The following is a 19,517-nucleotide window of genomic DNA, read 5'->3' on the forward strand; positions in this document are numbered from 1 at the left end:
GGCATATTTTGAGTTCTGGTATTGGGCTGATTTTTGGGCCGTTTTTATACCCGGTTGGGCGGGTTTGGGGCTGGTTTTGAGTTGCTGTTGCGCGACCATGACCGGGGCATCAAAATGCGTGTTGTTAAAAAAGCCTGTTGTTAGCGTTAGCACGTCCGCTAAAGCTAACGTTAGCGCCCCTAAAAATGCCGGCTAAAAAGTGTGTTGTTAACGTTAGCTAGCATGTTAACGTTAGCTTGGTAGTGTTGGCCGTGTTGCTAGGGGCACCTGCTTTCTGTTGACATCACATGGCGCCGTGAGTAAACCCAGGAGTTTTTTTCGGGGCCGCTCAGAGTCCCTACCCCGAGGCAGGGCCGTTTTTTAGCCCCTGTAAAGGTTCCTGAACTCTCTCCTTTGGGGTAGTTCCGGTGGTGGAGACACGCGACAACGGCCACGGCCCCGTAAAATTAGTTCCTGCAGTGGAAATGGGCCTTTTGTATTGCTTGAAGGTCAACAGTGCCCATCAGATGCCCTGCTTCACGTTGACTGAGGCTGGACTCAGCAGAGGACGCTGAGTGTTTTGATGGTATTTATGTGTAGGTTTGGTTCAGCTGCAGGTGTGGAGAGCAAAATGACTGCGCATTGTGTTGAGCAGGACATTTGCACACATGCACATATATACCATCAAAACGCTCCAGCCATACCCAGTTTGAAGCAAACTGATGGGTAGTTTTGAAGTGATGACTGACGGAAGCCAAGGAGACCTTCATACAACACAAAGTCACTGGAGAGTCAGCGGGCTGGATGGCTGAAATGCGTCTCTGTTGTCTTGCTCAGGACACTTCAGGGGTTTGAACCTCCTCATCTTTGCACCTACGGTCTGCAGAGACTCCCATTCAGTGTAAAATTCACCCCACATGGTTTTAGCATTACATTATTGTTATGCAAGAAATAAATAAATAAATATTCTGTGCAAAAGTAAAATATTTCTCATCGCTTATTCAATTAGACATAGTAAACATATATTTATGTCCCACCAGATAACCTCTGGACGCCCGTGGATGACTTACATTCCAGTCTCGTTATCACTGATGTTGTCAGTACCTCATCGGCGAGTCTCCACCATGAACCTCACACAACATAAATCCTAACATATGTTCTTTGGCTGTGGCTTGGAGAGACACTAAACTTAAAAGAATATTGTAAATGTATGATGCATTTAACACTATCAATGTCAGTGTCAGGAAAATATATCAAATGGATTGTTCTCAAGCATCCTGCCAATTCAGCAGTGAGAGACTTGCAGTTACACCATTTCAAGCTGTATTACTACACACTCAAACAGATTCAACTCATTTAACACATTACTCAGCCAATGCTCATTTTGAACTCACTGAGATGAAAGATAAAGATCATTATTGAGGCACCCGCCATCTCTTTTGATCATGCTCACTGTTAATGTGTTCATTTAGCTAATTCCATCAATGTGTTTATTAATGTTTTTATCTTTATGCTTCTCATTGTATCAACCCTTGGCAAATGTTGCTTTCCTTGTTTTTACATGTTCCAGTGAATCACATTTTGAACCATTTTTATCAGGTCCACCTGTACAATCTAATGCAGTTTGGTGCAACAGATCTGCCATAAATTCAACCTTTTAAGAGAGTTTATAATGTTCAGTTTTTGTTGACATTGTGGAGAATGTGTCATTTTAATTCTATGTTTATTATTGAGGTTGGAGTTTGCAGAGGTCTTGTACTGGACTACATTATATTGAGAGGTGTTTCTAATTTTTTGTCCTCCCTATTTATATTAGATGAGGGGGATAGAAAAGTGGAAACAGCTCTCAATAAAATGCAGTCCATTCCAACAGCACCACTAACTATGAGCTCAATGCCAAAAACAGAATTGAATGAACACCTCTATTACTGTGACAAAAAGAAAAGCTGAGCATTACAGGCATCATAAAAGGGAAACTTTATGGCAGAACACTGTATTGGATTGTATTAGATTGTGCAGGTGGACCTAATCAAGTGGGCAATGAGTGTATATTCCCCTCATTGTAATACTGAGGCTCCAGATCTGCTCTCAGTGGCTGATCTTGCTCTGAACAGACCCCAGAAATCAGATTTACAACTTAAATTGTCTGGCCGCACAGCTCTGGCGACCCGCACATACATAAATCATGGAATTGAACACTTTCTGAAATAAATTTAACCGGAAAACTGCTTTTCATTGTACATCCTGATTAAATGTTGCTTTTAGGTTAAGAGCCTCTCGCTAGAACTTTTGGTGTTTCTGAGAAAACCGAGAATGAGAGACCACAGCTTGGTTTTAAATATTCCCTGTAAATCAAAGCAAAGGAGTAGGCTAACCAGTCAGGAAAGTCCAAAAAAATGTCTTTGATAAGTGTGATGTGTGGATCAGAGGGCTCTGCTGAACATAAAACTGTGGGGTTTAAAGGCGGTTCTCTTATCTGCTGTAGTAAGCACCTGATGCTCACACAGGCTGATATGTTTAACATTTGTATGATATGCAAACACATGACACAGACAAATCTTTTTTATAGAGGCTCATTCACTCACTCAGCTTGGCCTGCTTATTCCCACTCAGGGTCACAGGCGTCTGGATCGCATCCCAGCATGCTCTGGTTGAAAGGCCAGGACAGGTGGCCCGTTCACCACAGGTCACAGACATGCAGAGTCCTCCAGGGAGGGGCTGAGACGTGATTGTCGTGGCCATGAATTCAGGAAGGCCGGTGGTCTTGAAATGAGAGTCTGGCCTCCGGTTCTTGAGCCAGTCCTTCCTTCATAAACAACAACATTCTGATGCTTCCTGCACACAAAGGTTATTACAGTTAACTAAAACCTAAAACTGGGTGTGGGGGGAAAAACATTTTAGTTAACTTAAATAATATAAAAACTAAACTAAAACAAAAATTAAAATAAAAATAAAAAGTAAAGAAGAATACAAAACTATAATAACTCTGCTCTACAGCAGTCTAAATAACTTCAGGCTACCATTTTTAACTATAACAAAACAACACTGGACCATTATTTTAGTGAAGGCCATTAAATCCCATAACGTGACTCAGTGTAGCTCTTTGAGAATTTACCCAAAATAGAAAATATGACGCCTCCAGTTTCATTGAAATCAGGCAGAGATGACCCCAGTGTGTGCGACTCTTCTCCAGAACCAGAGCTTTACGGTATGAGATGTCATTATTTTGTCATTATTTTCTCGCTTGTGGTGTATAAAAATCTCATATGTACATCGCTTTGGATAAAAGCGTCTGCCAAATGTGAATTGTAATTGTAACTGTAAATGGACGTTTTTCACAGCATAGCCATTTTGACATGAATAGCAGAATAAACTCAGGTGTTACCAATGGTATTGTAATGGAATGCAACCTTAATTAATGAACTGAACTGAATTTGACACCAACCGTCTCTCAAAAGCTCCTTCCTTCTGTGGTGGCTATGAGCAGAAATGCAACAGAGCACACTTCAGACGTGATGTTCGGCGTGGTCAAAGATGCAATTCTGTTCTGACACAGATTTAGGGCAGGGGTGTCGAGCCATGTGCCATGCAGGGCTAACCCCAGCAGGGGATTTCACTGATGACCTCACCTTCAAGCAAAGAGGAGGAAGTAATCAGTGAAATCCCCTGGTGGAGGTTTTAGTTGGAATGAAACCTTGCAGCCTCCTGGTCCTCCATGGCACATGGTTCAACACCCCTGATTAAGGGTTATGGCATCATCCTTTGAGACCAAGATTGAACCTTACCATAACCGTGAACCCACAGAACCACTACAAACAATAACAGCTTCTCTTAACTTCTTTGAGAGCATATCGTATAATGGCAATCATATGCTGTAATGCAAACTAAGTCCTTGCAGCTGACCTGATGTTGCTTCCGCTCCCAGAACAAAGGATACAGCAACATTTGGACCTGATTTTAAAAGACTCAAGTAATGATCTTCCAAAAGAAGCCAGGTCTGAGCAAACCAAGCACAAATTCACTGTGGTAAACATCAGACCCCACACTGTTTTATCACTACAGTCAAAGGCGGTGTCTCGGTTAACTATTGCATGGCAGCGAATGCACAGAAAGAGCAGGAATGCAGAGCATTTTGGACAGCCAGGTCCATCACAATCAGGTCTAAAATCTCACAACATCTCAGTGCAATTGCATTAAAGGGATGTGAATTGTGAATAACGGGCACCAGTCAGTCAAGATGAGTACGCAATTTGGGTGAACCATCCAGAACAAAACCTGGTCATTAGCTCCTTCGATCATAAAACGAGTTAAAACTAACTCTGTGCTAATGCTTTCCAGATGGGAGGGTTTTGGCAAACGATATCACAGGTGTTAAGTGTTTTCTCTGACAGAATCTTGAGACAACACTGCTTATTGAGAAGGTAAATAGAGAAGAGAAGAGAAGTCATTTTTTTAGAGTCTTGGATAATATCATGACAAGTGAGTAGTGAGATTAATAGGCTGGGTAAAGACAACTTCAAATTTAATGGTGATTGAATTGCTATTGTAAATGTGTGTAATTAAAAGTGTATGGATGTGTCATAAAAAAAAAATTGAGAAGTGGATAAATCCTGATGATAAATATTTTAATAACTGAAGATAATGAGACCTGATGAGATAAGGCTGATAATCTGTGGTGATTTTGAACAGCATTGCTCTTTTTTTCCTTTATGTATTTGGACTATTTCTTTGTGTCAAAAAGACAGATACAGATGCATATACAGAAACAGACAAACTCTCACTGATTCAATCTCTCTCTCTCTCTCTCTCTCTCTCTCTCTCTCTCTCTCTCTCTCTCTCTCTCTCTCTCTCTCTCTCACAGACACACACAGTAGTCTTGAAATGGGTGTTTATCATTATGTAAGCCTATATATTTTGGATTATGCTGTTTGATTGTATTTAGATGCTTTTGGCAACTCCAGAGAGAGAGAGAGAGAGAGAGAGAGAGAGAGAGAGAGAGAGAGAGAGAGAGAGAGAGAGAGAGAGAGAGAGAGAGAGAGAGAGAGAGAGAGAGAGAGCAGAGACTATGAAAATTATTCCTCTCCCACAAGTAGATGAAAATAATGAATTCAGATATTTTCAAAAGTGGAAAAATATTTACCCCAAACAAAAAAGTCCACTCAAAGAAAATGACTGTCTAAATACAGACAGAGTGACCATGAAGCTGCTGTCGAGACTGGACATCACAAGGATGAATGGCACAAAGAAACAAAGAAACAAAAGTGTCTGTGTCCAGAAATCCACTTTTTAAATAACATCCAAAAATAATAAAATACAAGGATACAAGGATACAAGGAAGTTTATTGGTCATTATACAATAGATTGTATAATGAAATTAAAATGTGGTTCCCTCTTGATTGATTAATTGATTGTATAAAATAATAAAATTATTAAACATGGAGGAGTGCAGATGGTGCATTAAGTAGTCTCACAGCCTGAGGGAAGAAGCTGCTCTGTAGTCTGGTGGTACAGTAGCGGATACTTCTGTATCTTTTGCCTGACGGCAGCAGGGTGGACAGGCTGTGGCTGGGGTGGGTGTTGTCTTTTAGCATCCTTCTTCCTCACATTCAATAAATTAATTTAAACTTTCTCAACATCACAAACGACAAGCGACTTGCAGCCGTTGTTGGTCGAGTCAGTCTCACCTGCTTCCTTTGTTTGTTATCTTTAACTTTATTTAAGAATAAGAATATTTGCTTTGGCAACATGTTTCTTTTCTTTTTTTTTTTTTTCAAACGTCAATGCCAATAAAGTTTCAAATTAAGTGAATTGAGAGAGAGAGAGAGAGAGAGAGAGAGAGAGAGAGAGAGAGAGAGAGAGAGAGAAACATACACACACTGTGATGGGCCCTCACACCTGGAGAAACAGCGCCCTCTTGTGTCCCTGTCAGCCGCAACAGCTGTCAGTCTTGCTAAATCATGCAGCTAGCATCGGGGCTAGCACCGTCCATTTTGTTTAGCTGGCCCAGCTACCTCACCGACTGTGTAGCAGAGATGGATGAGGGTGACGAGCCGGGGTTAGTTCTCTCTCACAACACTTCCTCAGGGTCCAAATCGGGCGGTGACAAGATGTTTTCTCTCAAGAAGTGGAATGCCGTAGCGATGTGGAGCTGGGACGTTGAGTGCGACACTTGTGCCATCTGTAGGGTGCAAGTGATGGGTGAGTCCGGCGAGCTAGCCCGGCTAACGGAGCTAGCATGGCTAACGCTGGCATTTAAAACCCAAGTGTCGACATGACGGCGTTGTAACATATTCTCTTTAACTTACAGACGCTTGTCTCCGATGCCAGGCTGAAAATAAACAAGAGGACTGTGTTGGTAAGACCCTGTCAGTGATAAAATAACTAACAACGTCCGGCTGGTTGTGCTTGCTACATCACCGTTTAGCGTTAAAAGTCAGCTCAGCGTTTTGTCGGTGCTGTCACGGTGACTGAGGTCCAAGAGAGATTATTATTATTATCTTTAACTTGTCAGCTTCCACTATCCCAGTTTGTCAGCTGGATTTAACTGGCATGTGTATAGGAAGCGATGGTGTCATAGTGTTGTTTTGAATGCTAGAAAGCGTATTACGTTCCTAATTAGGCTAAAGTAGAGCTAGCTAACGTTACGGAACATAGTATGGAGAAGAAGCCTACTTAACAGATTAACTTGGATGAAGATGAGACTGGGATCAGGAATGCAATACGGACTGCAGACAGTAACACAACTAATTAAAAAGGAAGGGCACAAGGAGGGTAACACGGGGTAAAAGGAGCACCCAGCGTTAGATGTGCAGGCAAGCCGGTGTGTGCACTTTTAAATTCAATAACTGGCTGTGTCTATGCAGTGTGTGCAAAATATACAGTTACCATGTCTGTCAACATGAATAGATTTGCAGGTGTGCAAGAGACTGTGTGTTCATATAGTGAGGCATCCATATGGACATAGATGCTTGAAGAGGTGCTTATGTGTACTGTAGGGGTGCATGATGTGGGCAAAATTGAATACCTCCATATTGATGCTAGATAAGCAATAATATGACATATGATATGACTATGAGCTCACACTTAGTTGCAGTGCAAATTGAGCATTCTTCAGAAAAAAAAAAAAAAAAACATGCATAACGATAGAAAATGGACGTAGAAAATGTAGTTTCTTCACAAAATATTTTAGTGATCAGTACACACCAATCACTGTCTTAGTCTAACCCTAAACTTGATATTGTCCTTACCTTTTCCTTTTGAAATGTTAATGTCAGACATGTTCATATCCAGATAGCAATACAACAGTGATACCAATATGTTAACAATATATCGTTCAGCCCTAGTGCACTGTATCTATACTTTAATCAAAATATGTGCAGGGAACTATATTCAGGTACTGCCCTGCCCGCTGTCCTCGTTGATAATTAATTCCACAGTGTTTTCAGCTACTTAAAAAAACAACAACCGTTGTGATGTGATTTTGACACATAATTTGTGAAAACTTCTGCTTCCTTTCTTTGAGATGGAATCAGCTTTAGGAGATGTCTTGGAAGTTATTGTCGGTATTATTCTTGCTCATTGTTAAAAAGTTTGAAGTTGTAAATAATCACTGTCTTATTTATTCTTTCTCTCTCTCTCCCTCTCTCTCTCTCTCATGCAGTGGTATGGGGAGAGTGCAACCACTCCTTCCATAACTGCTGCATGTCCCTTTGGGTGAAGCAGAACAATCGCTGTCCCCTATGCCAGCAGGACTGGGTTGTTCAGAGAATCGGCAAATAAGCTCCGCTCGCAGGCTGTTTGATTCTCCCTCCCACTGCCTGAACGCACCTCAGAGTGGTGGCAGACTCGACAGCGATCACTGCAGTCCCCTTTTGCATAGGCACCGACATCTACTGCTCTCCTTGTGAGCGCGAGTGCATGCTGTCATCCCTGATGTCCAAGGGGGGACAATGGACAAAATTGAAGTCCTGCTGACTCGATGGTCACTGATTGGCTGATCTGGCCTGAGTGGATGGAGGGCTCTGAGGAGTGGGACTCATCTTGTTGCAGTGCTTGGTTGTATCTTAGCTTTACATTGTTTTTTCTTGTGTTCAACACATATTAAATATATGTCTGTCTTTTTAACAATAAAGAATTGTGTATAGATCTAAAGCTATGTACACTGTGTTCATCTTTTATACTTGCTGTTTGATTAAGTTGCCAAGTAATTCTTCTAAACAAGTACAGATACTGTGCTGTTTCCATTTAGATTCAGGTAAAAATTAGGTGTGGGTGTGAAATATGGTGTGCATTGGCTTGACTAACCGAACTGAGGGAATCAGAGGTGGTGGTTACCCCAGGGCCGTTTTCTAAACAGGTGGGCTGCTTTCCAGTGGTTTTTATTGATCATATTAGAGGAGGACATCTAAAGAAACATATTCTAATTTTGCCCTTTACTCCACAACAATCCCTTGACCTTAACACCAGCTCTGTCACATGTACATACACTTGATATGTTCTTATTTTTGTCAAATTGGGCACCTTACAGCAGGCAGATTTCTATATCATCATGTAAGATGTACTTCATTGATCTCAGCCAAGTTATCCTTTAGTTCTGTGCTTTTGGTTTACGCTGTGTTGATTTTAGTCCATTTTTTAAAACAAATGCAATGTTACCCACAGTGTACCACACATATACACTGATTATGCACAGTATTTTGTTGCATATTTTGTATATTGAATTATCCATACATTTCAGTGTGTTGTAAGTATTTGTAGAGGGAATCTGAGAAAAAATATAATCCATAATGGGCACAGGTAACCCAACATTGTGCTCTATACTTCTGGAGCACAGTATACCCTCCACCCCAAAATGTGAATATTTACTGGTGGGACCTGGTATAAGAAGAACCTCTGTGTGCTGACAGTGTCGCTCTGCCAGTAAGTTGTCTGACTGACATTAGGCTGGACTGGTCTAAATTGGGTCTTACTTGATGCTGAACGAAGTCTGAAAAAAAGTGTGTTAAAGGCAGAACAATCAAATGAGGTGAATACTTTTCTCAGCATGGAGTTAATTGCTTTCATGCTGATACAGAAGACTAAATTGTTATTAGGGACAACAGCTGTTTCTGTGTGGCAGTCACAGTCAGGGTGAGGCTGAGGTGATGCAGTTAGTAATAGAGGTTAAGCACTCCCTGCCCTCAACATCTGCCGGAGAATTTCCCTTGAAAGGGCCAGTTAAAGAGATACTTCACCCTGGTTTTAACATCTACAGTCACTGGAACAAATACTGTATACCTGTACGGATTCATAGTCAGCCACCTATACTCGCAGTCTCACCAACTTCAAGTCATAACTTTTTGTATTTCTGCAGTTTGAGAAGTCATACTTGTCAAACATGTAAGTCCCATGTAATTGTCAAGGTGTAGCAACAATATTCCACTGTATTTTCCCCCATTTTCAAGAAGCAATGCCCAATATACTCAAGGACAGTTAATGTTAGAGGTTTATTGTGCATGCTGATGCTGAGGACAGTAAAGATGGAAATAGTGCAGGGTTATTTAAGTAAAACAAAGCACAGTGTCCTTGGCAGCCCACAGTTTTCAGTATATAGTGTGCAGCTACCTTGTTCAGTAAATTAGTAAAGTCGTCATTCTTCATTATCCCTTCATTATCATAGTATGCAATGAGAGGCCATCAGTGTGCTATGTGCCGAATGTTTGATGTTTTAAACTGGACATTGTCCTCACAATTGCTTTTTAATCTCTCACAGTCACATCAAGGTGTAATCAACCATAATATGTTAAGACAAGCCTTTGCCACTTCACTGTTTCATGTTGGCTGCCCAATTACGGCACACAGGAACTTTGCATTCTCTAAATATAGACAACTCTAAAGCCTCTTAAGTTCAAACCACATAAGTTGCTTTCCCTGAGAACTGTCTACGCATAAGAGCACAAAGTCACTTACCTAAGAACAAATCCCTGTGGACAAGTACAGAATGACGCCTTTAATTCCCAAGGAGACACAACGCGAGACGTGGAAGATGTTGAGGCAGCGGCTCAGGTGATTGAGGTGCTCAGCTGTGCCTGGGACCTGGAGGAGTGGACCAGTTTCAGCCTCTAAGGCCCAGCTTCTTGCAGATATTATGGGCACATTTATGGACAACTCAGGATATATCAAACATGGGTGACTTGGCAGGACTAGATAATCTGGTGGCCAACACTGCCTACCTAAGGGCTCAGCAGGTAAATCACAAGGAGGTACGGAAACAGAGGCGCCTGTCACTGCCCAAACTAGAGAGGTCCTCCACTCTCAGGGCAGCTGTAAAGAGAGACTACGCATCACTCTGTGAGCTCCAGCCGATTGGGAGGAAGTTGTTCTGGCAGTTTCTCCTAGCCTCCAACCAGCAGTATGCAGCAGCTGCTGAGTTCCTTGAGGAACTGAACATCTGGGACCTGGCTGAAGATGAAGCAAAGGAAGAAGCCAAACAGAGCATCATTGCTAAGTTCTGTAAAGCTGGCTCCAGCAGCTTTCTCTCCTATCTTACTGGAGAGGCAGCGGAAAGATGCCAGGCTGTATCAGAAAAAGACTTTGAGGAGGTGATGATGGGTAAGGTAAGAAAGGCCACCAGGGACTTCCTGAAACGAAAGCCTTTCTCAGAATACCAAAAAAGTCCCTTCTTTGATAAGTTCTTACAGTGGAAGGAGTATGAGAACCAGAGGATCACTGACAGATACTTTTATGAGTTCAGGACATTGGGAAGAGGTGGCTTTGGTGAGGTAGGTGCCAGATATCCCAGCATTTGACTTAAAATAAAATAATTCATTGATATAACAACTAAAATGTACAGGTCAGATAGCTATTTAGGAAACAGCTTTTTTAAAGCTGTTCCAGAAAGTTCCAAATACATAGTCAAGGATGGGAAAGTATCAACAAATAATGAAGGTTGTAGAACCAGTTAACAAATTAAAAATATACTGTCATGTCTCCAGGTCTGTGCTGTGCAGGTGAAGCACACAGGCAAGATGTACGCCTGCAAGAAGCTGGACAAGAGACGCTTGAAGAAGAAAAGTGGAGAAAGGATGGCACTTCTAGAGAAGCAGATCCTTGAAAAGGTTAACAGCCTCTTCATTGTAAACCTGGTTTATGCCTATGACAACAAGACCCACCTGTGCCTGGTCATGAGCCTCATGACTGGAGGAGACCTCAAGTTCCACATCTATGAGCTTGGGCCCAGGGGAATGCGTATGGAGCGTGTTATTTACTACACCGCCCAGATCACCACTGGCATCCTCCACTTGCACTCGATGGACATAGTGTACCGGGACATGAAGCCTGAGAACGTACTGCTGGACAGCCAAGGTCAGTGCCGGCTGTCAGATCTTGGACTGGCTGTGGTGTTGCCAAAAGGCAAAACAATCTTCCAGAAGGTTAGTGTGGCTCTCTGTTCCCAGATTAGCCTAAACTGTACACTGAGAGACAATTATACTACAAAGTCACCAGTGAAGCCTTTGTGTATGTGCTTATAAAGAATGGAGTGCATGTCCTCTCCATACTTGCACATTTCTATGTAACCATTGCTAAGGCACATTTAAGGCTCTATAAGTTTAAGTGTTCACCAAATGGCATATTTCATATATATGGTGTTGCACATACAGACACCACTGTGGTCATTATTCTCCATACCATACCTTAAATGCCTCCGTGCAAAATGATGTTTTCAATGTCACTTTTTATTTGCATGTGTGACACAATCACCTCTTTACTGATACAATTAACAACTGATTTCTCTTTAACATAAGGTCATATTTGGCAGCACACCACTAAAAGTAGCTTACCGGGAGGAGATATGGACATTAGGCCCTCTTGACAGACAACACAAGAGATTGTAACCCAGTGTCACCCAAATTAATCTTATTAAAAGGTGCCTGTCCTCATCCTCGGCTGGACGTTGCCTGGGTTAAGCAGCATATGGTAAATTGCCCAGAGCCTGTTAGCATTAGCAAACTAATCACTGTATTACTAAAACCAGATATGGCTTTGACATATCAGGAGATTCACAGCAGGCCTGCACCCAAGGAAAAGGGATACAGGTCGGGCAGTACAATCTTGTTTGTAGGCTGACAGGCCTGATAGAGGGCGAGTACAGCTTGACCAGAGGCTTGTTCCCTCTCCTGTGCCCTAACCTTCTTAGTTTACATACATTTCTTTATGTGCCTTGAACATCTACTGCCAGGTTTAACAATTTGATTTCACATTTTGCTCATGTGGAAGCTGGTCAAGAATATTTCTTATTGATAATAAGAATGAACTTGAATTTTAAGTGGATGAATACTAGTAAATTAGATTATTCTGACCAGTTTCAAAAAGGTTAAGAATTCCCCTCCTGTTTTGATAAAATGAAGTGTTGCATAGATTTCATCCAAAACTGAATGCATTTGTAATAATTTGATTGCATAATAAAATAGGTCAGAATGCTGCATTTTTAAAATACTACAGGCATACATACCTGCCCCTTGTTTACCATCACCTTCGTCTTTCAGTGTCAAAGCTATCTACTTTTTCTCTATCCAGTTTAAATATGAAGAGGCAGAGCAAAATAGATAAAACACAGGTCAAAAATAGCAGGGTGTGTACTTGCCTCAGGTCATGCGCTCCCATCCATTTTTAGAGCACAAGTTATCCAAACCTAAACCTAAACCTATATTTTGTATTTTGACTAGCTATTCACAATCTTATCCATGCACTTTTTAAATGTTTTGCTGTTTCCACTTGACAGGCTATCAAATTCCAAGAATTATTTTGAAGGTGCTGTACCCCTGAAATGCAGGGATGGCTTGTGTCTATCTATATTCTGCCTGATCCTTCTCTCCCTCCTTTTCATCTTCCCCCCTCTCCCTCCCATGTGTCTCCAGGCTGGTACAACTGGTTACATGGCTCCTGAGATTCTGAGGCAGGAGTATTACCGCACGTCTGTGGACTGGTGGGCTCTCGGCTGCAGCATCTATGAGATGGTGGCTGCCCGGTTACCTTTTAGGGACTTCAGAGAGAAGGTGCAGGAGGATGAGGTGACTCGCCGCACCCTGGAGGACGAGTGCAAGTTTGAACACAGAAGCTTTGATGCTCCCACCAAGGATATCATCAGCCTCTTCCTCAAGAAGAAGATTGAGCAACGCCTCGGGTGCCAGTGAGTAAAAAGCATGCAATTTCTCAAACATTAGGCTGTCACATGAGGTTAAGAGTTGGAAACGGTGTCACAGTCAGGCACAAGGTCAGGTTAGAGCACAGATTCTTCACCATATCAGAAAATGTGTCATGCCCCCTCGACCTATTAAAACACTGTCTGCCTTGGTATTTTGGGACTCCTCAAGAAACAAGCAGTGGTGTAAAAAGTGCTCAAATCAATACTTATATAAAAGTAGCAATACAAAAATGTAAAAATATTCCAAGTATTAGCAGTAAAATGTACTTCATCACTACATCAAATTGTTGAGGCACTAACCCATAAGCAGCATTTTAATGTTGTCGACAGTCTGGTCCAGGTGGTTCTGGGTCTAAACTACTCCATATACTGTTTGTTAGGTTGATTAAACCCTAACAATGTGTTAGCTTTCATGAGCTTATCTTATGTTTTGCATGCAAAACCTTTCTCTGCAAACTAACTAGTAACTACAGCTCTCAGATTAATGCTGTCCCTCTGAAATGTAGTGGAAAATATGAAATCTCCTAAACTGGAAGTACCTCAAAACTGTACCAATACCTCAAAATTGTACTTTATTGCAGTTGAGTAAATGTTCTTTGTTACCTCTGCCTCTTAAAAAGACTAATATATAACGTTCAGAGAATGGGGGTCACAGAAATTTTTATCTTGCAGCTGAACAAAGCCAAAGCACCAAGCTCCTGCCAGCACAAGGGGGAGCTGAATGTCTACGAAAAAGATCAGTTTCATTGTCTTTTTAATACAGCACATTTGGCATAACTTACAGTGTCTCCTTCATAATCCACAGACAGAACCTTTATAGGAATTTCTCTACATGTATCATTATCAAATAGGTTGTGAACATTTCTGGTGCTGCTTTTTTATGTCTGTACGATGCATAACTTTGCAGGGTTTCAATCAAAAGGCATTCTTTTGTTTTACACCAGCTGACACTGGATCAGAAGAAAACACAATAGAAAGAGTCACCCCAGTTAAATGCATTTGTCATCCACAGAATAATTACACATTTGTTTCTCTTTCTCTGTCTTTGCATCAGTGATGATGACCCGCGGGAGCACAAGTTTTTCCAGAATATAAATTTCCATCGCCTTGAGGCCGGGCTGGTGGAGCCCCCCTGGGTGCCCCGGTCTGATGTGGTCTACGCCAAGGACACAGATGAGTTCAGGGACATGTCTGAGGTCAAGGATGTCGAACTCGATGCCAAGGATGAGAAATTCTTCAAAGAGTTCAGCACAGGGGTTGTCTCGATCCCGTGGCAAAGGGAGATGATTGACAGTGGAATGTTTGATGAGCTGAATGAAGACTGTGAGGCTGAGAGGAAATCCAGGTCATGCGTCATTTTGTAAAAGTCTTTTATCTGGTCACATCTAGGTCACATCCACAGCATCGAGATCCAGGCAAAAAAAAAAAAAAAAAGAAGAAGAAAAAAGCAGTCAAATTCATACTGAATACTTGAAAAATCATGCAGAGCCCTTAATTTAATTCATCTTACAAATGCAAAGTGCCTGGCAAAATAAATCTAAATCCAGTACCCTGAACAGTACCCTGTTCACATATTTTGAAACCAGTGGCTTGCCTTTTTACCTCAGTCTGATGCATTTCCTGACTAAAGAATAATCATTTTATTAATAACTAATAATAGACCCAGAGCGCTCACAGGGAAATTAAGGGCACATGAAGCCAAAAATAATAGGACAGCCCTCTCAGTTTTGTAGTTTTCAGAATCATGCGTGGATGGAAACACACGCTGACATTGTACTGCAGTTGCTTCTTTCCAGTTTGTCCTCTATTCCTGGTGAGACAGCGTATCCCAGTGTATTCATAGTTTCCATTACATCACTCAGCCACTTTGGCAGGCCTAAGTGTTTACATGTGTTTGTAAACAAGCTACATCACAGTTGTCCGTCATCCAGTGACAACCAAAGTACGATCAGTATTTGCAGTTATGCGCCACACTGGTCGGAAATATCTGAAGTGTCACATAAATGCCATGAATGCCTTTCCTCATGTGAGGGTACTGTCTCATACGATCTGAATCCTGACTGAGGTGAACTCCCTCACTAGCAGACACTCACCACTAAGTGCCGCCAGATACCCATTAAGTGAGCGATTCAACCTCCTACAAAACTCTCCAGAGGTCTGGCTGTTGTTCCCAAGTATTTACAAGCACTGCATCATTTGTACAAATTTAACCAGAGGACAGTGGAAGACGAATTGTTGTCTCCCCGAACATTTTCCTCTCACACAAAATGTTAACAATAGGGATGCATTAAATTTTTGGTGCTAACAAGGCAATGCCACCCCCTCCTTTTATTACCCCTCAAATAACCCTGTGTTTACAAGCAACACACAACCTAAATAAACCAAGTTAACAATCCAAACAGTATTGCTTGTTTATAGCAACTACTCTATTTAGCCTTCAAATCCATATTTGGAGTGGTAAGATTTCTCCTACGGCTTGACAAAAGCGATAGGAGGCTGGGCTGCTGCTTAATTTTAGATTAGAGACTCTAAGTTTAACTTGAATGGAAGCTGATTACGTTCATCACAGATCCGCTTCAGCACTGCTCTCCAAGCAAAAGATCAGCAAAAAACAAACAACTTTCTATTTTTTTGTTCCAGTCCTCCCCACTTGAATTAATTACATCCATAATCCATGAGTTGCACCCATGTTCCCATAAAAAATGAATTTTAGTGCCTGACAGTGCACATATTTTGTGATATTTTTATAGCATGTTAAAATATGTGTAACAGTCATACGTTATTTTCTACGTTTTATACATAACAGCAATTTACTTGTAATGTCTTTTTGTAATTGCGTATACTGTGTAGAATGAAAAGCTAAATCAGAAAAAGTTTCAAGCATTGAACAAGATACAGATCCTTGCATATGATCTCTCTCTCTTTGCTCTGTACTCTGTCCTTCTCTAATGCCCTTGTGGGCATGATAGCAATGTGTGTATAGTTGAGCACTTTATCACAGACCATCTTGATAATCCCCTGCAAATACACCCAGCTGGGTGATTCTTTATTTGCCTTACACAGTTTGTGTCTTTCAGTACAGTGTTTTCTGTTCTTTCCATTCCATTTTCAAGCAAGGAGATAACATTTTTTGTGAGATTTAAGGCAGGAGAAAAGGACCAATTTCCAAAAGCCTTGAATAAAATAAATCACTGCTTTGCACTATATCTCCACTTACATGTCTGCTGCGAGCATTCCTGCCAACAAGTGAGTCTCTCAGAGCAATAACATTCAGGGTTACAGCATTTTACAGCTTTGTTAGATCCAGTTATCTTGATTATCGTCATGATGATAATCTCAGAGCACAGATACCATCTATCCATGCCAACAGCCAGGATCAGTTAGGAAAACAGGGAGGCGCTTGTGTCTTTAAAACATTGTACAACCTCAGTACATTTAGAAATCCAACATAATGTCCGTTCAATAATTGATTCAGAGGGTAGCCCATGTCACTCAGTGTATCTCTCCAAAACCTCAGACACATTTCGGTAATGAGGGAGACATAAACATGTGTTGTGCTAATTCCTTGGAGGGGGTGACCTTACAGGGCTGAGAAGTGGTTCCGTTCACGCTCGTCTGTCATGAGATTAGAGGGTGGTTCAGATGGAAATCCAAGATGCAACCTGATCATCATGAGCTGTAATGGCAGAGTGGGGAGTCCTCCATGGACGACGTGACGACAAGACAAACTCGGCAGAAGGTCTCCAGGAACATGTTTTTACCAGGCGCCTACAAGCCTCTGCCAGTGTTTGGTTCCCAAGGCCCATCGCAACGACTGCTGCCCTCCAAACGCACACACATTGTAAGACACACAGGCTCACTGCAGCACACACACATTTGTAGGGGTCCGCGCACATTCATACACCCATGCACAAGCATACACACGCCTTCACATGCTTATGTTACCCCTGTGCATGCATGTAAACAAACCTCCACTGACACAAACCCCACACACATCTGCATAAACACTTCTTTCACTGATGCACACAAAATCACACGCACACACACACACGCACGTGCGAGCGCACGCACACACACACACACACAGACACACACACAATCTTATTACCTCTGTGGAAGCAGGCATGGGGCTTTAGAGATCAAAGCGGGACAGGGTGTAATTTGGTATCTGCGTTTGTTACATGCCCATGCTCTGGATTAACATCAAAGGACTGTGCCACACTTCAGCTCTGCCCTGGCATCCTCAGGATGATATCAAACCAGTGATATTGCTGCTTTTTTCATTCTTTGGAAAATGTGTGTGTGTGCCTATGTGTGTGTGGATGTCTGTATCTGTACGTGTGTGTTTACATGGATGTAAATATGCAAAGAGAGCATTGATTAGCGTCTGGATAAGTCAGTGTGGGCACTGGTGTGTGTGTGTGTATCAGGGTGTGTCCGTGTGAGTGGGAGTGTGTGTGAGTATTTAGGATAGGTGAGAAAGTGGTTAAACAGTCGACACAGAGGAGCCATTGTCTGCATACGGAAAGTGAGAGCCAGCCATGTGTGAGAGAGATTGAGGAGGAAGACGGTAGGTCGCTGCTCGCTGTCTTATACTTGAGGCCAGAGTGTGTGTGTGTGTGTGTGTGTGTGTGTGTGTGTGGAGTCATTTTTGGTTTGCATTCAGCTTTTCAGTGGTTGAAATCCTTCTCCTTATGTAATTTTTCATGCCATTTCACTTTATTAGATGGCAAAAGTGTTGAGGGACAAGAAAGACAGGAAGGGAAAAGGGGAGTTTACAGGCAATCAAGGTCAAGAAGCAGATTAAAACCCACATGATGGCACATGGCATGAGACTCGATGTCCTGAGCTGCCAGGATGACCCCACCACCGCTCAGGAAGTGTTTAGTTTTTGGTTAACATTCAATTTTCTAAGCTTCATTGCTTGAATTCTTAACATTTCCACAAATAAGTGAATTCCTGCAGGGCAGTCCAACAGAAACAGAGTGTGTGTGTGTGTGTGTGTGTGTGTGTGTGTGTGTGTGTGTGTGTGTGTGTGTGTGTGTGTGTGTGTGTGTGTGTGTGTGTGTGTGTGTGTGTGTGATGTTATTCTCTGCTGAGGCCTGGTGGGTAGTTTCCATGGCGCCCAGACCTCAGACCCCTCCAACTGCCAGTGGCTGGGCACCATAATAGACAGAGCCTGATCAGACACACACACACACACACACACACACACACACACACACTAAGTTCCACACTCCCAGTATTTACTCTGCGTCCCTGCTCCATCCATATTCTCCATCAATGTTTGATGCTTCAACATCTTTGCTGAAAAAAAAGAATAGACCAAATTTTCTGATCCATCCTATGTGTTGGTGGCGTAGCTAAGCAGAGGTTTGCAATATGAGGGATCGGAAAAAAAACATCTTTTTCATAGTCAGCCTTCTTCTGGAATGTGGACGCAAACATTTGGTCCAACTGCACTTCCGTTTGATCACTTCCCTGCTCATTAGCTTGACCAGATCATTTTGACGATGTTGTGGGAGCACTTCCAAAAATCAATCAGTTGTTGTGGTATTTGCTGCAGTCAAAACTGAGTTAACTAGCCAACGACCAAAGTGCCTGACCGGAAGTCTCACACACACACACACACACACACACACAAAAGTTACTGCATTCTGAAACCTGAGTTGGCCACACCATAAAGCTTTGTGATGTTCCTTGCCCCTCCACTGCAGGGTAATCAGAGATCGGCACATCAAAAGCGAGGAGAGGGATGTAATGATATAGAATATTAGAGGAACATTTTACAACCCCATTTTTCCTCAGCTGTGAAAATCGGGGGTGGAGCATGTGTTAATGTACTTTAACTACAACACGCTGCCTCAGGGGTCATTGGCAGAGCATTCTTTGGCAACTCTGTGTGTGTGTGTGTGTGCTTGTGTGTGCATGTGTGTCTGTGTGTATCTCGGTCTTTCTGTCAGCCTGCATGTGCATACACAACTGCACACATATTTTCATGTGTGTGTGCTGTATTGTTGCAGTGCTCAGAGGCAGGTATAAAGCCAATCGATTCCACAGCGTTGGGTGACTATAACACACAAACAGTAATATAAGCTGTGAGATCTTATTAGTCTCTAAGAGTGTATCCAGGTTGATTTAATTAGCTGGTACTTATTGCATTCTTTGTTGCTGGTGTAATATGACTGACAGTTGGCACTGCAGGCAGCCTGGACTGAATCCAAGTCCATCCGTGCTGTGTGTGTGTGTGTGTGTGTGTGTGTGTGTGTGTGTGTGTGTGTGTGTGTGTGTGTGTGTGTGTTTTCCCAGACCCTGTAGCCTGCCTCTCCGTCCAAGACTGTCACAGTGCGTGTAT

General features: G+C 42.2%; 2 protein-coding genes across 3 annotated transcripts; both read left to right on the forward strand.

Annotated features, from left to right (window-relative positions):
* Positions 1 to 5,878: 5,878 nt before the first annotated feature.
* rnf7 (ring finger protein 7) lies at positions 5,879 to 8,134 on the forward strand. Of its 2 annotated transcripts, none has more exons than XM_030067166.1 (3): positions 5,879 to 6,170; positions 6,287 to 6,334; positions 7,640 to 8,134. In XM_030067166.1, exons 1-3 carry the CDS (start codon positions 5,937 to 5,939, stop codon positions 7,694 to 7,696), a joined length of 339 nt encoding a protein of 112 aa, XP_029923026.1. In that variant the 5' UTR covers positions 5,879 to 5,936; the 3' UTR covers positions 7,697 to 8,134. The 2 variants fall into 2 exon arrangements, with proteins under 2 accessions (XP_029923026.1, XP_029923024.1); XM_030067164.1 differs by having other exon boundaries at positions 5,912 to 6,177.
* Positions 8,135 to 10,054: 1,920 nt separating this feature from the next.
* On the forward strand, positions 10,055 to 16,328 carry grk7b (G protein-coupled receptor kinase 7b). The gene is made up of 4 exons (XM_030067153.1): positions 10,055 to 10,739; positions 10,953 to 11,390; positions 12,876 to 13,147; positions 14,217 to 16,328. The coding sequence occupies exons 1-4, from the start codon at positions 10,143 to 10,145 to the stop codon at positions 14,524 to 14,526; spliced, it is 1,617 nt and encodes a 538-aa protein (XP_029923013.1). The 5' UTR covers positions 10,055 to 10,142; the 3' UTR covers positions 14,527 to 16,328.
* Positions 16,329 to 19,517: the final 3,189 nt, after the last annotated feature.

Source organism: Myripristis murdjan, chromosome 13, assembly GCF_902150065.1.
Source record: "Myripristis murdjan chromosome 13, fMyrMur1.1, whole genome shotgun sequence".
Taxonomy (NCBI): domain Eukaryota; kingdom Metazoa; phylum Chordata; class Actinopteri; order Holocentriformes; family Holocentridae; genus Myripristis; species Myripristis murdjan.